Source organism: Capricornis sumatraensis, chromosome X (genome assembly GCF_032405125.1).
Source record: "Capricornis sumatraensis isolate serow.1 chromosome X, serow.2, whole genome shotgun sequence".
Classification (NCBI taxonomy): domain Eukaryota; kingdom Metazoa; phylum Chordata; class Mammalia; order Artiodactyla; family Bovidae; genus Capricornis; species Capricornis sumatraensis.
This window is the reverse complement of record NC_091092.1, coordinates 34,837,687-34,853,263: the sequence shown is the minus strand read 5'-3', so window position 1 is coordinate 34,853,263 and position 15,577 is coordinate 34,837,687. Positions and strand designations below refer to the sequence as shown.

General features: G+C 36.9%; 1 protein-coding gene across 1 annotated transcript in view; it reads right to left on the bottom strand.

Annotated features, from left to right (window-relative positions):
- The window catches only part of THOC2 (THO complex subunit 2), a 135,085-nt gene that overhangs the window by 108,614 nt on the left and 10,894 nt on the right, over window positions 1–15,577 (bottom strand). The window contains exons 2-4 of the mRNA XM_068962040.1: window positions 11,510–11,568; window positions 7,102–7,193; window positions 4,915–4,966 (exon numbers count right to left, since the gene is read on the bottom strand). Of these exons, the coding sequence (XP_068818141.1) occupies window positions 4,915–4,966; window positions 7,102–7,193; window positions 11,510–11,568 (203 nt within the window). The remainder of the gene's footprint in view (window positions 1–4,914; window positions 4,967–7,101; window positions 7,194–11,509; window positions 11,569–15,577) is intronic.

Genomic DNA, 15,577 nt, shown 5'->3' with positions numbered 1-15,577 from the left:
TTTCCTGGCTCTTTTCCACTTTTCCATCTTGGAAAGTGCCATTTCCCAACATTCTGACTACTATAGCTAAGCACACAATCAGATCAAGGGTATTAAGGGAATTTCAGGGTGCATATAAATTCCAGTACAATCTCAATCCCTCAGTAAGACTTTAAATTCATGTGCATCTCGTCAACCCTTTCCAGGGACTCCCAAGTGGTCTCCCCACTAGCTGGTTTTCTGGTCCCTCCCCAGCCTAGAACTTCAAACATACTGATCTTGAGAGGTCAGGACTAAATTGGGCCTCTTCTTTTAACCAATATCTATCTACTCTCCAAGGCCCTACAGTCTCTAAAATCTACCTCCAAAGTCCCTAAAATGAGAGTACTTGGGTAGCAGGTTCATCTTCTACAAACCATATATACTCTCCTCTTAGCCACCAGACCTGATTAAAATACAACTCTCTGGGTTCTGACCATGTTAGGAAATGCTTAATGGGACCTCAGTAAATTTATTAGCTAAATTATCTCAATCATCAACACAGGAATCTATTATCCAAATTATGCCTTCCCTGTTTAATTTATTCTTTTTATTCTAACTCATGAAACTATTCCAATAAATTCATATACTATTCCTGACTCCTGAACCCCAAATCAGCATCAAAGTTCTCTCTAATTTCCCTCTGATTTTACTAAAAAGTCCTCAGTCATTTAAAACTCTAGGCCCACTATTACCAATCACCAACCCAGCTCAGAGGTCCCAACAGTGCATCAAGTTACACCACACTTTCCTTTTGGGTTAATATATTAATACCTCTCAGGCCCGCTCACCCTTACATGATCAGTCTTTTAAAGGAAAATGCTATCTCAACCAGGAAAGTACAGCACTGATTTCCCTTATAATTGTCAAAATATTAGAAAGACAACATGATGCAGTAAAAAGATCATGGACTCTAGAACCAAAAAAGACCCAGGTTCAAATTCTGCCTTACTAGTTGTGTGGCCTTGAGAAATTACTTTCCTAAGCTTCAATTTTCTGATCCATAAACCTCCCTTACAGAAAACATTAAATGTTTCCTGAACATATAGAAGATGGTCCAAAATGGCACCTATATTATTATTACTGTTATAATCATTATAATTATCATGATCATTATCATTAGAGACAGCTCACATTCTTACTCCTATTCCCCTATCTTGGTCTGGGGTCACCCTGGGATCATTTTTTTTTCTGCCAAGGGTAGGAGTGGGTGAGTGAGGGGGGCAGGTGTGGGAAATTCTCTTTCCAAGTTTGCCATCCTAATCTTGCTTGTAAAAATGGACTGGATAGGCTAAAAGAAATTTTCCAAGAGCAACCAAACACCATCTTCATGAATTCATGTTACTAGTAAAAAGCAATGACTTGTAACAATCATTCTTATTATTACACAACTATGAAGGGAAAATATATCCTAATAAGTCAATAAAAAAACAAATTACTAGAACTTTACTGATAAACTGATAACTGATTACCCAGAGAAAGACAAAAATGTATTTCTGACACTATCAAGGACTAACAGCTTCCACAAAATGATATCTACAAATCATTCTTTCAGACTTATAAACATATCAGTTCAGTTCAGTTGCTCAGTCGTGTCCAGCTCTTTGCAACTCCATGGACTGCAACATGCCAGGCTTCCCTGTACATCACCAACTCCCGGAGTTTGCTCAAACTCATGTCCATCAAGTCAGTGATGCCATCCAACCATCTCATCCTCTGTCGTCCCCTTCTCCTCCTGCCTTCAATCTTTTCTAGCATCAGAGTCTTTTCTAATGAGTCAGTTCTTCACGTCAGGTAGCCAAAGTATTGGAGTTTTTCAGCTTCAACATCAGTCCTTCCAATGAATATTCAGGACTGATTTCTTTTAGGATGGACTGGTTGGATCTCCTTGCAGTCCAAGGGACTCTCAAGAGTCTTCTCCAACACCACAGTTCAAAAGCATCAATTCTTCGGCGCTCAGCTTTCTTTATGGTCCAACTCTCACATCCATACATGACTACTGGAAAAACCATAGCTTTGACTAGACGGATCTTTGTCAGCAAAGTAATGTCTCTGCCTTTTAATATGCTGTCTAGGTTGGTCATAACTTTTCTTCCAAGGAGCAAACATCTTTTAACTTCATGGCTGCAATCACCATCTGCAGTGATTTTGGAGCCCCCCAAAATAAAATCTGTCACTGTTTTCATTGTTTCCCCATCTATTTGCCGTGAAGTGATGGGGCCGGATGCCATAATCTTTGTTTTTTGAATGTTGAGTTTTAAGCCAGCTTTTTCACTCTCTTTTACTTTCATCAAGAGGCTCTCAGTTCCTCTTCACTTTCTGCCACAAGGGTGGTATCATCTGCGTATCTGAGGTTATTGATATTTCTCCCGGCAATCTTGATTCCAGCTTGTGCTTCATCCAGCCTGGCATTTCTCATGATGTACTCTGCATATAAGTTAAATAAACAGAGTGACAATATACAGCCTTGACCTACTCCTTTCCCAATTTGGAACCAGTCCATTGTTCCATGTCTGGTTCTAACTGTTAGTTCTTGACCTGCAGATTTCTCAGAAGGCAGATAAGGTAGTCTGGTATTCCCATCTCTTGAAGAATTTTCCAGTTTGTTGTGATCCACAGTCAAAGGCTTTGGCATAGTCAATAAAGCAGCTGTTTTTCTGGAACTCTCTTGCTTTTTCTATGATCCAACGGATGTTAGGAAGTTGATCTCTGGCTCCTCTGCCTTCTCTAAATCCAGCTTGAACATCTGGAAGTTCCCGGTTCACATGTGTTGAAGCCTTGCTTGGAGATTTTTCAGCATTACTTTGCTAAAGCGTGAGATGAGTGCAATTGTGAGGCAGTTTGAACATTCTTTGGCATTGCCTTTCTTTGGGATTGGAATAAAAACTGACCTTTTCCAGTCCTGTGGCCACTGCTGAGTTCCCCAAATTTGCTGGCATATTGAGTTTGAGTGCAGCACTTTCACAGCACCATCTTTCAGGATTTGAAATAGCTCAGCTACAATTCCATCACCTCCACTAGCTTTGTTTATAGTGATGCTTCCTAAGGCCCACTTGACTTTGCACTCCAGGATGTCTGATTCTAGGTGAGTGATCACAACGTCATGGTTATCTGGGTCATTAAGATCTTTCTATATAGTTCTTCTGTGTATTCTTGCCACCTCTTCTTAATATCTTCTGTTTCTGTTAGATCCATACTGTTTCTGTCCTTTATTGAGCCCATCTTTGCATGAAATGTTCCCTTGGTATCTCTAATTTTTTTGAAGAGATCTCTAGTCTTTCCCATTCTATTGTTTTCCTCTATTTCTCTGCACTGATCACTGAGGAAGGCTTTCTTATCTCTCCTTGCTATTCTTTGGAACTCTGCATTCAAATGGGTATATCTTTCCTTTTCTCCTTATAGTAAAAACAATATTTTAAATTGAAACTTGACTTATGTTGTATTTATTCGTAATATAATATATTTAGCGCCTGCTCTAAAAATTAAAATCAATCAATCCAATAGATAGCAAAGACAAATACTTTATCATCTAAATCAGGAGTTTTAAGTTTGACAGAACACACAATTAATAATCATGCCAGGGAAAACAAAACAGAAACGGGACATACTGTCATCCAATCAATTGTCTGCTCTTTTCATTTATCACTCACAGTCCACATACATTTTGACCTATTCACAATATTACTGATGTTATAAAATCTTAAACATCATGAAGGATCAAGGACCAGGCATTTAGATTTGTTGCAATCAAATTCCAGATTCTCAGTAAGACAAATTAAGTAACCTATCTCATTCTAAGAGTTAAGATTAATGAGCTAAAGTAAAGTAATTCATTCCAGCCTGAAAAACTCTCAGAGAATAAGTCTTATTTTAAAGTGAATATTATAATGTCTGGTAATGTTTTCTAACAGATCAAAGTTACAGAAAGTTTAAAACTGATGTGGAAAACTGTGCTCAGATACTTTAATTCAGATTTAAAATCAGAGAAATATATTTGTAATATACATTATTTTTCAAATCCATGCTTCCCATGGAGGGATACTACCTTTTGTTCCAAGTCAAAGAAATTCCATTCTTATCTTGCATGTGAAAATTAAAGTCACTCAGTCGTCTCTAACTCTTTGCGACCCAATGGACTGTACAGTCCATGGAATTCTCCAGGCCAGAATACTGGAGTGGGTAGCCTTTCCCTTCTCCAGGGAATCTTCCCAACCCAGGGATTGAACCCAGGTCTCCCACATTGCAGGTGGATTCTTTACCAGCTGAGCCACCAGGGAAGCCCAAGAATACTGGAATGGGTAGCCTATCCCTTCTCTAGGGATCTTGCATGAATTCTTATTTATTCTGGACAAAGAGAGAAGTTTTATTTCCAAAGCTGGTTTCTTATCCTCAAAACAAAAGTATTTTTGATTACTTTGGCTCCTCTTACTCTTTCTAAAATTAAAAATCAAAAGAGTACAATAGCAAAGTAATTATCTCTTGAGTGTCCTAAGTTTGATATTCTGACATTCACTGATAACCTGCATTGAATAATATTAATTAGGTGATTACTAAAATCTGAATAATTCAGACTAACTTCAAAAAACCTGGATTTTTAAACCTGAAATGACTTAACTTAGCTCAATTTTATACAAAGATACATTTGGAAAAATTCAAACCATTTAAATTATAAAGTAGAACTATTTAAATATAGTGATTAAACTCACATTTGACTTGCAATACTATATTCTCTATAAAGTAAAAAAATATATAATCTAGATTTGTAGAAACATTTGTAAAATCCTTGGCTTAAAAAAATATTTTATTTAACAAAGAACATTAATTTTCCAAACACCTTTTACAAGTGAAATAAAGGCTATTTATAAGTGAAATTAATACAGGCTTATTAATACCTACCTAATATGCAGAATACATCAGCAAGAATGGAGGGCATATCCTCACGAAATTCCTAATTAAAAAAATATATAATTATTCATAGTAAATACTAGAATAGCACACTAGCAAGTATTATGGGTTCACAATAACACTCTTCAGTAAAACTTAAAAACAAAACCCTAATACCACTATGTTGACAAATAAAATTCTTCAAATTTCATAATACAGAGAAAATTAAAACAGGGAGATAATGGTTAGAAAACCTGTTTAAATGTCTACCATGAAATAACTTGAGTTAAAAAAAAAATGAACCTTAAACAAGCACCTCAGGAAATAATAAAAAACACAAATGAGTAACATTTTTCCAATGAAGTTTCATGTCAGAAACCACTGGAATTTGGAGTACCTTACACCTATCTAAAGTAAGATTGTTTGAAATGGTACATTTTTCATCTAAAGCTTTAAATGCTGTGCTCATACCTGAGTCAACACTGACCTAAGCAAAAATCATAGTATTCAGAACAGAAATCTGAAAAATGCAATAAGTACAAGCAGTTGTCTCATAATTCAAGATTCTCTGAAGATGAAAATAATTACCAAAAATCTATATTTTCTTTATGCACTGATGTTTGCAGTCTTTGGAGAAACGGATCCAACATTTATAATAGATTTGTCTCCTGACTTCACACTCCCATACCCAGTTTTAGAGCCATTTTTCATTAGTAAGGATCACTGTTCAATTACTGCAATTAGTTTGCTGGCACTATAGCAACACTAAAATTAGCCTATTTTCAGAGAGTAAAGAAAAGAAATATAATTCTAAAGAAAAACCTGGCAGCTGTAAGAGACACAAGATATGTTTCTGTGGCTAATATAAGGGAGAGTGCAATATGGGACTATGAGAATCTAGCCATGACAAAGGATCCAGCTGCAGAAGTATATATATATTACTAAGCACTCAAAGAAAGGGAGGCTACGTAAGAATGAAACACATTAAGTTCATTTGGACTATTCACTCTCAATAAGTGGGAAGAGTATTAGAATCAGATTCCATTAACACAATAAACCCTATACTCATGCCCAATTTACAGAATGAAATGACCTTAATTGCCAATCAGACATTAGTCTTTTCTTAAGGGCTATGAAATCTGGCTATATCTACTTGAATGAAAGTGCTCCAAAATAATAGAGCAAGACAAGAGTTTTCAAACACAGAATATCACTTATTGAAGAAATAGAGTACTCCTACATGAACTAATCAGATAGAGACAATTTAGGGGTAAAAGAGAAACTCATACTGAACCTCTACTGCTCAAATACATCTCAACATGATGGGGGGAAAAAAATCACAACAACTAAACACAGAAATTCCTTAAGACTATCCTTGGGGAAGCAGAAAAATCATACAAAGCTAAAGGCTACAGACATTTAAAGCCTACAGAAATTCATACAGATATCAAGAAACTCCAGGTACCACCTCAAAAATATTTATTATGAAAGCTGTTCTCAACTGGACATGTACCTTTATTTATACAAGTGTAAAAATGTGTGTTAGTGGCTCAGTCGTATCTGACTCTTTGTGACCCCATGGACTGTATCCTGCCAGGTTCCTCTGTCCATGGAATTCTCCAGGAAAGAATACTGGAGAGGGTTGCCATTCCCTTTTCCAGGGAATCTCCTACTCAGGTCTCCTGCATTGCAGGCAATTTCTTTACCATCTGAGCCACCGGGGAAGCCTACTAAACAAAAGAGTGAAACAAAGTTTTTTTTCTCACCTTTAAATAGCCACTGAAAGGTGAGGAAAAAAATCTAGTTATTATTTTCTATTATTTTCTAAAGCAAACATGAAAATTAGCATTAAGTTAGAATCATACAACTTCATTTTAAAATAATTTCATCCTCAGCTTTTAAAATATTTTTAATATCTAAATATAACCACAAACAAAAGAAAATGTCTTCTTATGTTAATATTGAGAGAACATTCTAACCAATATTTTTATAGATGTTTTTGCCCTCCCAGCTTACCTAATATTTTCTGCTCTACTCATAGCCACAGAAAAAGATTAAAATACCTATATTACTGTCCAGCAACAATGGCTTACCATTTTGAATAAAATAAAACACAAGTTATACTTCAGGATCCCTTGTATCAAAGGCAAAAAAAAATATGTAACAATTATAAAATTTAAAAAACATATGCATACTTACACTAATGTCACTAAGAACATTAGATGCCTGTTCATGCTTTAGATTTCCTTTAATGACATGGTATGATAATTCATAAAGAGCTTGCTGGAAATCTGTCAAACATAAAAGAAAGAGTATAAGGACACAATCTCTTGAACATGAAAGACAGACCCTCTAAGGGAAGACCTATGTATTTCCTACTTCTCAGATTATAAACACCAATAATGATTAAGAAAAATATATTTCTAACGCTTTTCTCTAGCAGATTTTTTTCCTTTCATTTTCACAAAAACACAATACTTAAAGAGTAGAAAAAGGCATGCTGCGGTTCATGGGGTCGCAAAGAGTCAGACACGACTGAGTGACTGAACTAAATTGACTGCACTACTGTAACATAACTATTGCTTGAGCACTTCCTTCCAATCCTTTTCTATATATCTACATATTTTACATACTTGCATTCAGAGTTCACATCATTTGGTACTCTGATTCCCCGAAAAACACTTTTAAAAGTATTTCCTCCTAGTACCAAAGTCTGCAAAATTATTTTTAAGGACTGTGTAGAACTCCAGCAGATGAATATAAATTACCCATTCTTCTCACCAAGAGATTTTGCAGATTTTTCTAACTACATTCAGATTATAGTTAATTCAATCTCAGGGCTACACTGACAACAAACAGGTAAGGAATAACAGTAAATATAAAACCCATAGCCTGTCAGAGAAATTTCTTCCCAAACCTAAACCTCAATTTTTCCTATATTTCCATCAGAATTCAAACTAAAATATATTCAGCCCTCTGTATCCACAAATTCTGTACCCATGAATATGAAGGGCTGACTTTATTCACTGTACTATGCAATTTTATATAAGGGACTTGAGGATACTCGGATTTTGCTATTCGAGGGGGCTCCTGGAACCAATTCCCTGTAGATACTAAGGGATGATCATAATTACATATGTACATACAGACCAAAAAAACAGCAGTCCTGTGAGAATTATCAACCACAAGTACAGTTGTCTCATTCACAATTAGCCCTTTCCTGGAGGAGTTTTGGGAGGAGGTAGAAGTTAATGGTCAGGTGAACATATCCTTCCAGCTACCTTTTTCTTTAGTCCCAAACACTAAAATCTTTACCTTCTTCCTCTCTTTAAAAGTAAGAAAACAAGTAACTCTAAAAACATTAATGTAAAACAAAGTCAATTTATAACCCCCTTTTGAAGAAAATCAAAAAATCTTTCAGGGCAACATAGCAAGTTAAGAAATCAAATATTTAGGAGTTTCCTGGTGGTCTAGTGGTTAGGGGAGAAGTCTGCCATGCTTTCCGACGGTAAAGTTTCTATTTCGCCCTTTGAAATAAGTGTCTCCTCAGGAGCTACTTTGAGATATTGGAATGTAAACAAGTTGTTTCTCTTGTTACTTGCGCCCCCTAGTTTTGCCTAAGGTTTCAGTAATAGCGGTTGATGCAGTGTCAGCACTGGTGGCTCCGAGTGTTGCCCAGGCCGATGGCTCTCTCACAAGATTATAACCCTCATAACAGCAATGGCACCCCACTCCAGTACTCTTGCCTGGAAAATCCCATGGGAGGAGGAGCCTGGAAGGCTGCAGTCCATGGGGTCGCTAAGAGTCGGACACGACTGAGCAACTTCACTTTCACTTTTCACTTTCATGCCTCGGAGAAGGCAATGGCAACCCACTCCAGTGTTCTTGCCTGGAGAATCCCAGGGACGGGGGAGCCTGGTGGGCTGCCGTCTGTGGAGTCGCGCAGAGTTGGACATGACTGAAGCGACTTAACAGCAGCAGCTAGTGGTTAGGACTCTGTGCTTTCACTGCCATGGCCTGGGTTCAATTACTGTTCAGGGAACTGAGATCCCACAAGCCATTCAGCTCAGCCATAAAAATAAAAAAGTGTTTAAAAGAAATCAAATACTTAAAAATCTCCTTTGGTCTACTACTAGCCACAAAAAGGAACATAATAGAAATCAAAACTTGTATCAATCTCCCCTTAAACAATGAAAATAGTATTTTATAATGAAATTAATTTGTCCACTAAATTATTCACAAAAGAAATATAGCCAGATTATCCCAATTCCTTATGAAGGATTCATTAAATATATTCTACCTTTCTCACAAATATGCCTTCATTATGCTTATAATAAATTCATAAAAACTAAAATGCAAAGGAAAAATCTGTTACTATGGTTGGAATATGAGGCCATTTTGATGCTTTCAATTTCCATTAATAAAATGCTTTTGTAACAAATAGTATTCATTTGAAATTATCCACATAACTAAGATTTTTTAAAAAGCACTCACTCACTGAAGAACAAAACAGCTGAGCATCATAAACTAAATTCCCACAAGAATATGGGCTCACAGGGGCTGAGGGAATTCTAACCTTAATCAAAGGAGATTAAAATAGAGAACAAATGGCCCAGGTCATTTTGCTGACACTGACACCAAAACAATCACAATGTAATCCACAAAGTAGCAAAGACAGTTCCCAATTCACATGTCATTTAAATGCCCATTTAAATGGCTAGGAACTCCTGTTGTATTTTATCCACAGAAACAGTCAGTAAGTGATGTCTTAGAGACTACCAAGGCTAGTCCACAAAACCCTGCTAAATCTACACTAAAATTGAAAAACTTTAGACTTACAATGGGGAGGAAAATTTACAACCCTTATAATTATACAGAAAAGAATAAATGCTAACATTTCAGAAAAAGCAGCTTCAAGAACAGCCACAAGTAAAAGGGATTTCTAGAGATTCTAGACATTTTTTTGTGAAATATGAGCATTTTAGCCACTAGTTATGTCAAATATCACTAGGAATGCTCATGTTCATCAGCCATCCTTCTTATGTTATTTTATGGGGGGGGAGGGAACTTATAAAAAGAACTTATAAAAGCAGCAGCATGAGCAAGGGAAACTGCCTTCCTGAAATGAAATCAATTTGGAGAGAGAGGCAAAAAGAGAAAAGGCAGAAGGAACAATACACAAAGTCAATCCCCCTGAGATATACAAAGGAAATTCTAAAGAAACAACATTCAGTTCCCTGCAAGTAGGCAAGAGCAAGAAAGAGAAAGTGAAAGTGAAGTCGCTCAGTCGTGTCCAACTCTTTGAGACCCCATGGCCTACCAGGCTCCTCGGTCCATGGGATTTTCCAGGCAAGAGTACTGGAGTGGGTTGCCATTTCCTTCTCCAGGGGAATCTTCCCAACCCAGGGATCGATTTCAGGTCTCCCACATTGCAGGCAGACGCTTTAACCTCTGAGCCACCAGGGAAGCCCAGAGAAGCCCCACAACTGAGCCAATGAGGCCACACCCCTACTAATTTGAGTTTCATACGTGAATCAGAACAACCATGCAAATTAACAATAGTCTGATAGTCATTAAAGATCTAAATAGTTCCATTTAAAACTGTTAAGAGTAACCACCCTGTTATGCTATTTATAGTTTCTCTGAGAATTTTTTTTTTTAATCCACTTAAGATTTCAAACACAAACAAGATACAAGTTAACTGAGAAGTTAGAAACCTGTTTCAAACATGAGGAGGGGGAAAAGTATTCAATGCTTTTTAAAAGGACTCTTTTTTTAGTCTTACTCTTCTGACAGTCAACTGACTTATTTAAAAACGGCATTATATTAACAACCTCAAAAATCTTTATGAATGATCTGAAATTTTAAAAGCAGGATGACTGTAAAATAACTTTGGGGATTGAGCAAGGAGTGTTAACAAGTCTTACCCAAATGACAGAAAGAAAAATGGTTCATTCATTCATTTGAAAATGCTTTCTACTCAAAAATTCAAATGTTCTTCAAAAAGTATATATTTTCATATTAAGATAATATTTAATTTTTGATAAAAGTAAACATTTACAGAAAATTATCTAATAACTTATTTAAAATAGAATATTGATTATAAATTATTTTTCCAGATTGGAAAAAAAATGTCATTGATTCTACCCCCAGTGAAAGCTATATATGAAAATGGTTTAAATTACTGGGCATCATTGCTTTTGCTTTTGCCCCTCCTTTTCTGAATCCATATATCTAATTTTAAATTCAAAAAAATTAAACAGCAAATTCTCTAAAATTAAAATAACTAAAAATTTACATTCAGTGTAATTGCATAACACTCTTAATAAATCATATTTGAGATATGCAGTCATAAACAACTCCTTTGCTTGTAATGTTTTCCATGACAACTGCCTTTAACTAGATCCCCAGATACCACCTAAACATAACCAGCTTTAGCAAAAACACTGAATCTCAGTTTCTGCAAGTTTCCTAGCACAAACAAGATCAGAATTAGTTTCTCTTTCCATGCTAACTCTTCTATTTATAAAATTTAATGGAAAACATGGTATTTTATTAATTTTGACCAAGCCAAATCTTATAGCTATGATACTTTTAAAAGTCTTACCTCTGTAAGTTGAACTATCGTGGCTTTTATTTTCACTGAGGATCCGGCATAAATGTAAACTAGAATAAAACAAATAATCTGTATTAATTTCTACTTCTAACACAGATAATCCTTATACAGCAAAAACATCTGGAAATGTATTACACATTTTAATTTAAATTACACATTTATAATTTAAATAAAATAACCTAAAAACCATAATTGGAAAATGCTAATGAATCAAGACATTATTTTGAATGAAAATAGGTAAATAAAAGAATGAAAATTTGTATACAAACCAACAGTTGATAAGAAATGCCTCTGTTAGTATTTCAGCTAACAAAGGTATGATAGAACAGCACCATTTTTAAGTCCTTAATAAATTCAAGGATCTAGGCATCTATCAATAGCTGTTCACATCCTAAGACGCAATCAGATATTATGTGCCTCCTGATCCTAATACAAGAATACACCACCACGTATGAAGTTGTCTTTGAGGAGGGGGAGCAAAGCTTAAATACAAACTGTGGGAAACTCTACAGGACAATGGCCCAGTCTCTTCAACAAATATATTACAAGGGAAAATAAAAGATGGTGGGGGACCCTCAGGATAAAAAATGCTTAAGAAGTACATCTATTGCAATGTGTGCACTTCCCTCGTGGCTCAGATGGTAAAGAATCCACCTGCAATGCAGAAGACCTGAGTTCGATCCCTGGGCTGGGAAGATCCCCTGGAGGAGGGCATAGCAACCCACTCCAGTATTCTTGCCTGGAGAATCCCCATGGACTGGAGCCTGCCAGGCTCCTCTGTCTATGGAACTTCCCAGGCAAGAATACTGGAGCAGGTTGCCATCTCCTATTCCAGGGGATCTTCCTGACTCAGGGATCGACCTGCTTCTCTTATGTCTCCTACATTGGCAGGTGCATTCTTTGCCACTGAGACACTTGGGAAGCTCCATTAAATATGTACAGATATATAAATTGAAAAATACTGAAATACATCAAGGTTAACATGGGTTTATCCCAAATACACAAAGTTGGTTCAAATTAATTTACCACATTAAACTTTTAAAATCACAAAATAGTTCAGAAAGTTTCTATTCTTAGTTTTCTATGTCTTTTTATGCATAAATGACATTTGACAAAATTCAATAACCATTCACTATTTTTTTAAAACTTTAAAAATTAGGAGTATGAAAAAAAAGTTATAACTTGATAAAGCAGCAGTTCTGATAGTGTGGTTCATAAACCCCTGATCCCCAAGACACTTTCTGGCATTCTGCAAGGTCAAAGCTATATTCATAATAGTACTAAGACTGCATTTCCCTTCTTACTGTACTGACATTTGCACTAATAATTCAAAAGCAAAGGAAGGTGAGACTGCTGGCACCTTAGCATTCATCAGGGTAGTAGCATCAAACTGTCTCACTGAATTCTTCACAATCAAGAAGAATTTAAAAAAATTTTTTTAAATCAAAGAATAAAGTCAGTCTCATGTAAGATGTCACCAAATTATTTCATTACATCTCTCATGATCATTCACACAAACAAAAGCCAGTTTCACTTAAGAATGTCCTTGATGGGAGTGGCTCAGCAAGATGGCAAAATAGGAGGTCCCGGGCCTTCCTTCCTCCCACAGAAACACAAGTCAACAATACACATCCACAATTCCCTTTATGAGAAATTCAGAAACAGTTAAGAGGCTCCTACACCCCAGGCAAGAACTAAACCAGCTGCATTAAAGCTCCTAGGAAAATACATGATGCTCTTTCACCAAAGTCCCTACTCCTGGCACAGCACCGCATGGCTGGAAGGCAATTCCCAATTTCCAAATTCTCTCTGAGAAGGGAAAGAGAGGACTGGACTATATATACATCTAACGTTCTTCCGGGGGCGGGGGCAGCGAGGCAGGTCGGGGGGGTCAGGGAGGTGCCCAACAGCTTGGCAATCTCTCCCTCAAGGGAGAAAGAGAAAACTAGAGCATGTGCCCAGTATTCCAGCTTTGGGGGAGGGGCACTACCTGAGAGACTGGTTTCTGTCTAGCCTGACTCGGGGCACTGACGGTACCCAGCATACTCTAGCTGCCTGGGAGCCACTAAGAACAAAAAAAAGCTGGGTGACCTGCTGCTGCTTCAGAGGACCCTGGGGTACAACAGATGGACACCAGAGGATGCAAGAGAGGGAAAGCTTGGAGAAACTCCCTCTAATCTGGAATCTACACATTAGGCCAGAGAAGACACATCCAGAGTAAAATTTGAGAGGCTCTCAGAATCTATAGCCAAGCTGATTGGTAAAGGCCTTTCCCTGCACTGAAGCAGTCCATAAAGCCTGGGATAAAAGTGTTTTCTCAAATGCAAAGATACCAACACAAAACTACAAGGACCATAAAGAAACAGGTAAAATTGGTCTAATAAAAGGAACAAAACTTGTCTTCAGAAACTGATCCTAGAGAATTAGAGGTATATGGATTATCTGACAACGAATTTAAAATAACCATCATAGAGATGCTCAGTGAGTTCAGGAAAATGATGCATAAAGAGAATGAGAATTTTAAGAAAAGGACAGAAAATTTTAAAAGAACCAAACAAATTCTGGCGCTAAAGAACATAACTACTAAACTGAAAAATTCGTTAGATGTTCAACAGCATTATGGATAGTGATATACAAAAGAATGAAACTGGCTATTTCTCACATCATACACAAAAATCAACTCAAAATAGATCAAATACATAAAAATAAGACCTGAAACTGTTAAACCCCTAGAAAAAACAGGGAGAAAGCTTCATGACATTGGTCTTGGCAATGATTTCTTGGATGTGACACCAAAAGCACAGACAATAAAAGCAAAAGCAGACAAGTGGACCATCAAACTAAAAACTGTATGCACAGCAAAGAAATGACAAACAAAATGAAAAGGCAGGGCACCTCCCTGATGGTCTAGTGGTTAAAACTCCATGCTTCTACTGCAGGGGACACAGTTTGATCCCTGAGGAGCTAGGATGCTACATGCCTCAAGTTGTGGCCAAAAAAAAGAGAAAAGGTAGCCTATGAAATAGGGGGAAAAAATGTTTGTGAACCATCCATGTATCTGATAAGAGGCTAACATTCAAAATATATAAGAAACACCTACAACTCAATAGCAAGAAAACAACCTGATTAAAAAATAAATTGTTGTTAAGTCGCTAAGTCATGTCCGACTCTTGCGACCCCATGGACTGTAGCCTGCCAGGTTCCTCTGTCCATGGGATTCTCCAGGCAAGAATACTGGAGTGTGTTAAATAGACATTTTTGCAAAGAAGATCTACAAGGGTCTTTCCCTGGTGGTTCAGTGGTTAAGACTCTGCGCTCCCAATACAGGGGGCATGGGTTTGATCCCTGGTTGGGGAACTAAGATCCCACATGTCGCAAGGCATAGCCTAAAAAAAATAAAAAGGACAGTCAAAATGGCCAATAGGTTATGAAAAGATGCTCAACATCACTTATTATCAGAGAAATGCAAATCAAAAACAAAATGAGCCACCACCTCACACTTGTAAAAGTGGTCATTATCAAAAAACTGCAAGCAAAAAAATGACATCTGGTAAAGGACTATTATCCAAAATATACAAATAATTCTTAAAATTCAACAATAAGAAAACAACCAACCAATTTAAACATGAGCAAAGACCTTAACTGACATCTCATCAAAAGATATACAGATGGCAAATGAGCAAACGAAAAGATGCTCCACGTCGTACATCATCACGGACACGGAAACCTAAACAATGAGATACCACTACACACTTACTAAAGTGGCCACAATCTGGACCGCTGCCAACACCAAATGCTGGTGAGGAGGCGGTGCAACATAACACTCAATCATCTTTAGTGGGAAGGAAAAACGGTACAGCCACACGGGAACAGTTTAGTGGTTTCTTACAAGAGTAAACCTACTCTTACCTTACAATCCAACCCTCTCACTCCTTGATATTTACCCAAAGGAGATGAAAACTTATGTCTACACAAAAACCTGCACAAGGATGTTTATAGCACCTTCATTCATAACTACCAAAGCTTGGAAGCAACCAGATGTCCTTCGATAGGTGAATG